The 11478-nt window shown below is 37.7% G+C and overlaps 1 protein-coding gene across 1 annotated transcript; it reads right to left on the reverse strand.

Annotated features, from left to right (window-relative positions):
* Window positions 1-5722: 5722 nt before the first annotated feature.
* agr1 (anterior gradient 1) lies at window positions 5723-11100 on the reverse strand. The gene is made up of 9 exons (XM_044019103.1): window positions 11097-11100; window positions 10962-11045; window positions 8117-8230; window positions 7931-7994; window positions 7270-7322; window positions 6660-6736; window positions 6497-6560; window positions 6272-6355; window positions 5723-5848 (listed from the first exon to the last, which is right to left on the reverse strand). The coding sequence occupies exons 1-9, from the start codon at window positions 11098-11100 to the stop codon at window positions 5799-5801; spliced, it is 594 nt and encodes a 197-aa protein (XP_043875038.1). The 3' UTR covers window positions 5723-5798.
* Between the last annotated feature and the right edge of the window lie 378 nt (window positions 11101-11478).

Below are 11478 nucleotides of genomic sequence, written 5' to 3' on the forward strand. Positions count from 1 at the left end.
CGCAGGGAAATTAGATTCTACAATTAACATAACCCTATTTTGCATGTGTTTCGACTGAAGCCACAGGAGTTAAACACACACACACACACACACACACACACACAGAACTTGTAATCTCTACACAAGACAGATCGAGTCAAACCTGGATTTGAGATCGTGACTTGCAAATCAAGATCAAATTACCATTTTCTTTTTTTTCTTTTTCTTTTAATTAAACATTTCAAACTAATCATTCCTGCACCTGTTTGATCTGAATAAATCATACAGTATATGCAAGTATTGATCATTTATGGGGTTCTTCCAATCCAATCCCATCCAACTTTATTTGTAAAGCACTGTAAAACAGCCACACTGCACCAAAGTGCTGCACAGAATAATAAATAAAAGACATAGAAGCTCACACGAGGCGATACAATACATTTAAAACAACTAAAATAAATGAAAAGACATTAAAACGTGGATAAAATCAACAGCCAAACAATAAAGCACAATCGAAATTTGACAAAGGTCCGCAGCAACACCCTTTTTGAATCTTATGAAACCGAGTAACAGGGCACAACCGATTTTAAATACCTACTTCCTGTGTGCAGATCACGGCATGCAGACATGCTCAGGGAGGGCCCCTGGTCTCGCATATGAAGTTTTGAGCAGATCGGTCACTGTGCATGTCAAGTTACAGGGCACTTCCTGTTTCATGGCGAAATGGCGGCTAAATTCAAAACGGCCGACTTCCTGTTGGGTCAAGTTTGTGTCCGTTGAGGTGTTCGGGGGCGGTCTCTTGTGTCACGCATGAAGTTTTGAGGTGATCGGTCATCGTATGGCGAACTTATATGGCACTTCCTGTTGAAATTTTCAAAAAATCTGGATGGTTGCCGTGGTTGCACGCCCTTTTAAACCCGCAAAACCTTTTGGTAGCTTTTTTTAAACAGTGTCAAAGGCCAATGAAAAGAGATGAGTTTTCAAGCCTGTTTAATAAACATTTATGGAATAATGTAATATCAATATTTTAGTGTTTATGAGTGTGGGTTAAACGGGGACATGGTCCAGTCCAAATGTGGAGCTGAGTCTGGCCTTGAACAGGTTCACGTACAGCCGTGAGGCTCGGTGACGCTCGGTGAGGCTCGGTGCTTCTCCGGTGCACAGGCCGAGTGTGACAGCGAGGGCAGCGCGAGAGAAATGACAAATCATTAGCTCTGGTTCACGAGTAAATGGGCGCCGCACTTTCAAGGCCCACATTTCCATTTCAATTTTCTGCTCAACAGAGTTGATGTATGTGGCGAATCACATGCTAAGAGCAGTCTGTGCCGCCGCCGCCGCCGTCGCCTCCACACTCCTGTTATTCACTGAGCACCTCTGCGACCTTGTGTCTCTGTGTGTGTGTGTGTGTGGTCCAGGTGTTACTCATGTTGTGGGGACCTAAATCTGTTTACACAGTCACATTATGGGGACTTGTCTTCCTTATGGGGACACTTTTTTGCACTTGACTACATTTTAAATTAGAATGAGGTCAGGGTTAGATTATGGTTAGGGTCAGGATTAAGATTAGGACATTATGGCTAAGGTTAGTTAGGTAAGTCAATGCAATGTCCTCTGAAGTCATGGAAACCAGACTGTGTGTGTGTGTGAGTGTGTGCACACGTGCACTTGTATTTATATCTTTGTCAGGTCAAAAAAACTTTTTCAGGGTTAACACCTGGGTTTAGGGTTAGGGTTTTTATTTCAGTTATTTCAGTTAATTTTAGTTTTGGTTATTTGGTAACTACTGCGTAATAACCTTGCTCCACACCGACAAAAACACCAGTGACAGGTACACGAAGGAAAGTTCTCTGCAAATATAAACTCTTGCCTGAGAATGGGATCATAAGAAGAAAAGAGATCTGTATTTCACAGAATAGAGAGAAAGACACTAACATATTGAGGTGAAGCAGGACAGACTGCTACAGATTCAGGTCTTAAGGTCACTTCGACCGTCTCATCGTCCACCTGAGGGTCGTGGGGGAGCTGGACCTAATTCCACCCTGACGCAGCCACGAAACACAAGGTCACACTGTGGACAGTTACTTAGTCAGTCTGTCTCCTTGTTGTTAAATTGATCCTGATTGAGTTTCGTCCTCGTCCTCACGGGCAGTTACTGACTCTGACGTGATGGCAACCAACAACACCAGACTCTAATCCTGTGTTTTTGACAGAGTCTCTAACACCAGTAAACAAGAAGACACTCCACTGAGGAAATGAACTGACTTAATATCCAGGCGGACGCTAATTGCTGAGCCTTACACTTTCCTTCGTACTGGTAATTTATTTTGAGGTGATGCTAAGCATGTGTGTGTTTGTGTGTGTTGGACAGGACTATAGAGAAGACAGTGTCAAGGGGAGACGCTGATTGAGCTTATCTGTGAGCTCAGGCCTTCCTTTGTCAGAGGAGCTCCTTCCCGATGACGACTCTTTGAACTTGACAGAATAATTAAAAAAGAGGAGCAGGAAAAAGCTGACATTTGCATTTTGACCTTTTTGATTTACGTGGCCAAAATTGCTCTCACTTTCCTGCACGGCACATTATAATATCTGTGTGTGTGTGTGTGTGTGTGTGAGAACTGTGTATTTAACTGTGCCTTTTTAAACGTAGCCGTACAGAGAGCGATTCTATATGAACACACACAGCCAGTGTGTATTTATGATGGAGCGGGGATGAAAGAATAGATTTATGGCAAATTACCTGGCTGTCTCTTCATTAAGGAGCTGTTTCCCAGTAAGCAGCCTCTATTTGAATAGCTAAATTGTCCAAGCAGTGCGCAAACAGGGACTAATAGCTGTGTGTCCTTGTCAAAGACAGTCACCACGGCCAAAGTCAAACTGCAGGTATTTAGATAGATATTGAGATTTAGAGAGTGACTTTGTGTCTGAGATTGTGTTTTCCCTCCAAACGAAGAGACGGGAAGCTGATTATAATTTATTTATTTTTTGCTTTTAATTATGTTCTGTACATGATTATTTGTTGAAGGTTTCTTGTGGTTCTTATTTGATTATTATTACTTCTGTTATTAATATTATTTTATTTTGACATTTATTTTTCTCTTATTCCTTTCCTCAATTCCATTATAAAGATGATTATTATCATTATTAGTTATAATAATTATAGTTATAATACACACACATGTTTGTGTCTGTTATGTTATATGTCTCTTTATGTGCAACCTTATTTAAATAAAATAACGATAATAATAAGCAGTGTGGCATAAAAACAGGCGCTAAAGTTTAGTTTTTTTAAAATGATTAAATAGGATTAAATGTATTTATATAGTGAGTTTGTGAGCTGCAGAAATGTTGGGAGGCAGAACAAATCGATGGAGGAGAAAAAAAAGGCTTTTTATTTTTTCATTTTTTTAATATTTCCCTTAATAAAGTGAGTATTTCTTGCTCCCAGTGCAAAAAAAACAAACCCTTTCAGTTAAGTAGTTAAATAAGTTAAATCATGTATTAAACAGCATCATTTACCATCGCTCCAGTGTTTTAATACTATTTGGATTGTGTGTCTGTCATTTCTTTCACGTATTGATTCCACTCCTGCTGAACTTAAACATATTCACTTATATGAAAATGCCAATAAATGTTTCAGGTGATTTATTCAGGTGATCTTAGTCTTACTCAGCCTTTCTTTGTCTCGTGCCCAGAGTGCGTCATAATGAAAGCTATTGTTTACCTATGTACGTATACATTTTATTTTAATATATCTTTAATTATGTCTCTTGAACTACATTTACATATTTTTTTAAAGAAAATGTTTTACGCCACATCCCATATTTGCACTTTGGCCAGTGTACATTTTGTCTAAGAATGTGTGTTTTTAAATTGGATCCTAAGGGGAAAGATTCTTTTTCTTTTTGTCTGTCTGCACTACTGTTGTGTGTGCGCAGCAAAATTACAATAAATCTAATTTTGATTTAATATTGTGAAAGTTTCCTGCAGTGAATGCAGTATACTGGGGAGTTGAAATATTGTATTGTGGTTTTTCAGATTTGCCATATTTCTTAACTGTGTTATAAACTATGATATATATATCTATCTATATATAGATATAGATATATATAGATATATATATATATAAAAAAAGATTGTTCTTATTTCTTTTGGCCCAAACTTGTATGTGAGGTCAGACCCAGTGAGGCTGTATTTCTCTCTGTCACACTGTGTCTCCTCGAAATGTGACACTGACGTCCCACGAGTGGACAGTGTAACCAAGAGAAAGTTTGTGCTCCTGTGTAATAATAATAACACACCTTTCCAGTGTTTATATGTGAATGTGTTGTAATCTGTAATTTCTTTTTTTATCTTCAAGACAGTACAAAATGTTTTACCCAATGTTCCGCCTTTTCCTTTTGTATAATTTATCCTTTTTTTTCGTTGAGACACACTTCATATCTCCTGTGTTTTTGGAGGCATGAGAGAAGTGGATTTTCTCTCACTGAAATGGCACCACACTGAGACACATGGGGAATATGCCAGGACTAGGATTTAGGAAAGTCAGAGTGAAAAAAACCCCATTGGTTATAAACCATAAACCCGCCCTGTGTTGAGCGTTTGTCAGCAAATCCCAAGCGACTCACACTGTGTCATCTGAAAGACAGATAACTGAAACAACATGAGAGAAAAGCAGGTGCACAATTGCTCCACTTGTCAGCACTGACTCTATAAAAGAGGGGGAAAAAAACCCACATAAAATAATACAACGTAGGTATGAATAATTCAGCCACTTCTCAATGTTAAGGAAAAGTAATATTGAGGAATGAAAACTTGCTGACCCATTTAAAATGTCTCTCTGTTTTCTCTCTAGCACTCAAAGAGAATGTAAACGTATCGGTGTTTATTGTGAGACAAAAAAACAGACCTCCCCTGATTTATGTTCTTTTTACCTTTACCATGTTTTCCTCGTTTGGAAGGTGAAAGCACAGGAACGCTCTAAACAAACAGTTTTTAAAAAAGGCCGTATTAATCCTTGCTTTGACAGCAGAGAAGTGCACCCGCACTATTTGTGGATACGGCGCAGTTCTTGTCACAGAGGAAGAGGAAAAACAGGAAAAGCTGCAGAGACTCACTCTGTCACAGCCGTTTAATGAACTCATGTCCACATCATGTTTATCATTGTATGTTTCTCTTCAAATGATCGAGAAAATACACTGTTCTTTTGGACACGTGTATTATACTGCCACCCTGTGGCAGAAAATGTTCCTCCCCTCTGTGATATATCTTCGGTTTATCCAATTACTGTGAACTACGGTGGCTCAGAAGTCAGAATCATCAAAATTGCAGGATGATAAAGAGCAATGAGCGTCACACGTCACAAAAATGAATATTGACATTGTGTTGTCATTGACTTTTTGTGGTGCGTTGTGTTTTGCTGATGAGTTTTTGACTTTTCCATTTGTTTTTTTTGCTGTGACTTCAGGGACAGCACAGCGTTTTATTTTTAATGGAGTCCATTGAACTCTTGTGCACCCAGATTATCTAAGGGAACCTCCCATTATGAGATTTTCCTTTAGTGCATCGATTAAATTATTTAACTGTGTTCCAAATGCTTTTCCATTTTACCGCATCGAGAAATATAAAAAATCATCTGTTTAAATGATTATTTTCCTTAATTCTTTAAGAAAAACTGAATATAATGCCTGCTTTCCATGTTTTTGCAGTTTAACCTTCAATACCCACAGAATTGCAACAACACCTGTGACAGTTATTAGTTTTATTCAGCTTTGAACAGCAAGTAAACATAGAGCAGACGGTCCAGTGTGTCCGCAGGAGGCTCAGAGTTCGTCGTGCAGCAGGAGTTTGGCTTTCTTCATGTTCTCGGCCACTGTTGAAAGAAAAAGACGGAACACAAAGAGGGAATAAAGGCCACTGTTGTCTTTCTGTAATGGAGTGGCTTTAAAAGTAAAGGCTCTGCTGTTTCCACTTCAGGGTTTTTGGCTACAGTTACAGCCACCGTTTTTGACATCTCTGTGAAAAGGTTTTGTTTTGATTGTGTCGTGTCGGTCGTAAACTGAATGGTGATACAAACATCCTGAAAAGTAGAGTTGTTGTTTTTGTTCTGTCTGGAGGCCTGGAGGACCTTTTTGTGTTGTGATGATGTCTGGAGCAAGTGCTGCCCTGCTCACAGTTCAAACCATATTCTGAAGATTTGTTTCTGTTTTAAATATGTGGAAAAAAAATCATCAGGAAATTGGTGGTGGTTCACTCTATGACAGGTATAGAGAGAGCAGAGTGGACGGTCACTCACATAATTCCATGTCACCCTTCTCGTAAGTGTAGAGGTTGTTACTGAACCGTCCTGTGACGTCATTGCGCACAGACAAGGACGGATCTGTGGAAAAATGTCACACACACACACATGAAATATGGAGATTTAATATCCAGCTCTGGTCCCACAGTTCACCATGTCTGTGTCATAATAAGAAAACACTGTGTCATGAGCAACTGAGTCAAAATTTCCAAGCATATTTACCAACAAAGAGAATTCTAGGAACATAGAAACCGTCAGGTGCCATATTCGGGTCCCCTGTCTCCTTCTGTGAAAAAGAAGATCTCAGTTCAGTTATACAGTAATTATTTATATATACTTAATATGTGTAACCTATATTGTAAGTGAAAATAATATCATTATTTACCACCACATTGAGCATGATGAAATCCTCTCTGGCCATTTTCTGGATGGACTTGTCGGCAACAAATGCTTTCTTCAGTGCTGCCGAGATCATCAGTTAATTTATTATAATGTAAAAAAAAAAGTGATAACAGTAGAGTCACTTAGTCAAATTCCAACAGCTGTTGGGAATCTAAAAAAGGTACAATTCTTTCTGTTATCACAAACAGCAGACCCATTTTTTATCAGATTATTTTCCAATATAACGAGCAGAATCGTTTATATTGTAATAGTTTGGCTGAGTTGTGAAGCAAACTCACAAGTCAAAAGTCAGCATCTCTGGAGTAATAATCACTGAGCTCAGGCATCAAATATTCAGCTAAACTCAAACTGGCCAAATGTCAGAGCTCGTCCACATACAGGGAGGTTAAGAGGTGAAGAAACAGAGGCGCAGATTTCCACTGAGCTTATTCCTCCATTCACGTATACATTCATCACCAATTCACTTCCTGCTTGGCAGGTATTAAGGAATGTTTTTTTTTTTCCTCTCCATGAAACCAACCCTTTAAATCTGGATTAAAAAAGACTACAGTACATTTAAAAGACTCGTGTGTGAAGCAGAGTTAGTGCAGTACCTTGACTGTGTGGACAGTCTTCTAGATGATGAATGACCATGAGCGGCTTCTTACTGCGAGAACAAAAACCACACAAACAAGTGCACACATTCCTCAGCACAATAAGCACAATAATGGGTGTGAGTGGGGTGTTGAACAACCAAATCCCTTCAAAACTAAAGCGCCACTTCAGGTTTTCAAAAGGAATAAAGAAAATGTGTTCAATTTTATTTTTTTCAAATTTTTAACCCCGACATGAACCAATGAGCCATCTACCCATCATTATGGATGCATGAATGCAATGCATGAGTAGGATAATTAGGATGAAAATATACATTACATTACATTACATTACATGTCATTTAGCAGACGCTTTTATCCAAAGCGACTTACAATGGAATTGAGTACATCAGCCAGGGGTGGATTCGAACTTGCGACCATTGCGACCATGATATATATATATATATATATATATATATATATATGTATATATATTTATATATACATATACATGTACATTAATGATTAATGATCACTCTCTGCTTATTTGCTGTGGTCTTATATTAATTCATATGCAATACGAGCGATAACACACTGCAGTTTCCCACTACAATCCTGTTCTCACAGACAAAAACTCACATCCTTGACATAATAAGGAAACATATCAAGGTGCATCTGTTACCTGCTGACAGCCTTTGCCAGACCCTCTTCATAATTTGCGACCCAACTAATAGAATTGCCCCATCCTGTGGGAAAGCGATAGGAAAATAAGTGAAGCTTTAATTTTTCACTTTAATTAAGTCTCAAGAGCATTTAACGTTAACGTATCCGTGTGTCTTATTTCACACAAAAATCAAACTTTAACTACCTCTAGGCGGGGACTTCTCCTTCTTCTTCTTCTGATCTGAGCCACTGGCACAGACGCCAAAGAGCAAAGCGAGCAAGATCCAGCGAAGCATCACTTCCTGTCCCTTTCGGAGAACTGCAGTGACACATTTAGACGAGGCAAAATCAAACAAAAGTCAAAATACAGTGAAGACATCATTATTTTTTGCTTACAGCACACCTGAGCAAGCTCGACCACAATCTATTAACGTCAGAGAAGCACGAATTATACAGTGTATGCACAATCATTAATCACTGCAGCTGCAGTCATGAAAATACAAAACAAGTTTGCCTTTTCTATTGGTGGTGTATTATTATTCCCATATATGGGCCATTCTACCAAATTCGTGCAAAGTCCAGAGTTGGAAACACATTTTCAAAAGTTGTTTTTTTCCAAAAACCTTGTCCATACATATATTGTACCATATGTCTATGGTACATATCTAGTAAAGGCGCAGTCAAATTTCATATATTAATGTCTGCCTGTTCTTGAAATGTTTTTCAACTCCTAAAATTTGTCACTACCGTAACACAGCAACACACTGCAATAAAAACCATTATATTAATCTGTTAATATTGTGTGTCCATACACCCTCTAAAGAATAATTTTAGTAATTTATTATGAAGGGTTTTACAACTAAATCAATTAAAATAATTTTTTTAACAAATTTACAAAGTTTATTTTCTAAGACTCATCAAAATTTAAATGCAATCTTTTTTGTAAAATGAATTACACTGATCATAGAGATCTCAGAGTTCATTAGTTATTACATTGAATGTATATTTAACCAATAGTTATCATAAAATGTTATTTAATTACTCAATTCTTATTTTATTTTACAAAACATTCAGTGTTACGGTAGTGACCGCACTGTTACGGTAGTGACCGCACTGTTTTGCTCATGACCACAGTATTTTGTTTGCAAGGTTGTATTATATCCCCTCAACCTTATTGCTTAATATTAACTCATAACCTGCCTTTTAATGTGAATTTTACAAACACAAATGTTATGTCTCTGATATGTGAACTTTAGATGTGGGTTGTCTGCAGTCGTGTTGAGAGCTGCCTGTCGGAGCTGCCTAGTGTTTCTCTGAGCATAGAAACAAGATTGTATTTTCTGAGCAACCTGCTTGTCAATGCGCTTCTTAATCCATGTTTCTCTTTATAATTGGCAGACATGCCAATTATAAAGAAGGGAAAAGACATGAAAGACATGAAAAAGAAGGGTCTTTCTGCTATGCACAGGAACTCTGTGCTTCCATACTTCCTTCTGAGTTTTTGTTCTTGCGGAACATTTTGACTTCTCTGGCCTCACGCACAATCTATGGCACCGTTTTCTATATTTTTCTTTCTTCCATTCAAGTTTATTTTTCTGTGGTCACGCATTCCAACGTCTCTTATTAGTCTCACTAGAAGTGCGTGGAAGGTAAGGCAGCATGGGAGAAGGCGTGGCAGAGGGTGTGGGAGGTGGCGTGGAAGTTGTGCACAATCTCTCCACCTCTCTTTGACTTTTCACCAATAGCCTGTGATGTTGCTGTCTTTTTCGCCATGATCTTCTGACCTTCCTTTGCTCCCTGTCAGATAAATCACTGATAGATTTGATCTTTCCTCCTTTCTTTCGTTTCTAGTTTCGTTCTCTTTCCTTCTTTCCTTATCATATCAAACATTATTTAGCACTCTGAGATTCTTAATAATGAAATGTGAATTAACAAATCAAATATAATAACAATATTATTATTATTATTATTATGTTTTAAGAGTATAATGTAATAATAATGATGAAAAATCTCCTTAAATATGTGGAACATTACATTGTTGTCACTACCATAAGGATTATGTCACAACCGTAACGTTACAATTTGTTACGGTTGTGACTGTTACGGTTGTGACATTTTTAGCTAATTCCTAGCATAACTCAAACATGCTAACAAGTAAATGGCTAGGAACAGATGTTTGAACAGTTGTACACACAACAAAACATAATATTTTGTTTTGAGCCCCCAAAAGTGTATTTACTTGCAGATAATACGTGTACGGTTGTGACAATTATTAATGTAACATGCTGATTTTCAGACTTTGGAACCCATTTACTTAAAAATTATGAGAGGTAATATCTCACCATGCAGCCATGAGGCACAGGGATGCAGTGTCATTTCTTGGTCAGAAATTCTGGGGTGTGACTAAAACCAGGCTCCACCCATGTGGTAAAACAACTCGTGTTACGGTTGTGACATGAAAGTGTGGGACAGCATTTTTTAAAGCATGTTTTGTAATTTTAAAAAAAACTTCAAAATGAATCTAAATGTTTTACATTCTGTTTAAAAGAAACCAAACATATATTTTAAAATACACCATTGGAAAAAATGACAAAATTCTTTTAAGTATTATTTTCATGGATTGAAATTTAGGGCTTAGAGATTGGGACAACTACTTCCCAATAGAAAGTACCTAGGAAGGTAGCATAAATTATGATTTTGTATATATTTAGCTTAATTACTAAATAGTTACAGTCTTGTGTTTAACTAGATCATAACATCATCTTAGTAAATATTGAAGGTCTGAATTCTTAATTGTTTTGTTAAATAGTTTTTTTATTGTGGGACAGCAATTTGCACGAATTCGGTAGAATGGCCCATATACAACATCGCTGTACAACTTTATAAAGCACTGGTGTCAGAAAGTACACGTAAAACCATCATTAAAACCGTTGGAAAAGGATAATAATCCACATTTTCTGCAATAGGCTTTTAACTCAGATAAGTAGAAAGATTTTTTTCCACAAAGGTTATTTAATTTCTGTCACAAATCCACACACAGATCGTCTTACCTTGACAGCGAGGAGCAACAAGTGTGTCTGCACTCAGTCTGCCAACTTGCCCTCTCCTTTTTTTTGCTGCATTTTTCAGTTGAACTTACCAAACAGGTATGTCAAAGTCACGTGCTATAAATAAAGAAGACTCACTCATGTGACCCACACACATGGGCAGTCACACAGACTGATGGAGGCTAGAGGTGGATATCATGGAACACCAGCTTCTTCTTTAAGGGGTTTCTTGTACAAGTACAGCAGCCAGTGCAATACCAGAAAGGATGTAAATCCTCCTTTCTCAACTCTCTCCACTTGTCCACTCACCCACTTTTTTCTGCTGTTTCTTCCTTCTTTATTTTTTTTAAAGGATCTGGTTCAAGTGGGCTAAGCTGGAGTCCACATTTGCACACTGCTGAACAAACACATGTCTGTCCAGGCTGCTGTGGAAACAAGCGAATATACACTTGTTCAAGCATACTCACATGTTGTGTGTTCATTTTCTCATTGTTAGGTAAATGTTACATATTAATTCATT

Source organism: Solea senegalensis, linkage group LG2, assembly GCF_019176455.1.
Source record: "Solea senegalensis isolate Sse05_10M linkage group LG2, IFAPA_SoseM_1, whole genome shotgun sequence".
Classification (NCBI taxonomy): Eukaryota; Metazoa; Chordata; class Actinopteri; order Pleuronectiformes; family Soleidae; genus Solea; species Solea senegalensis.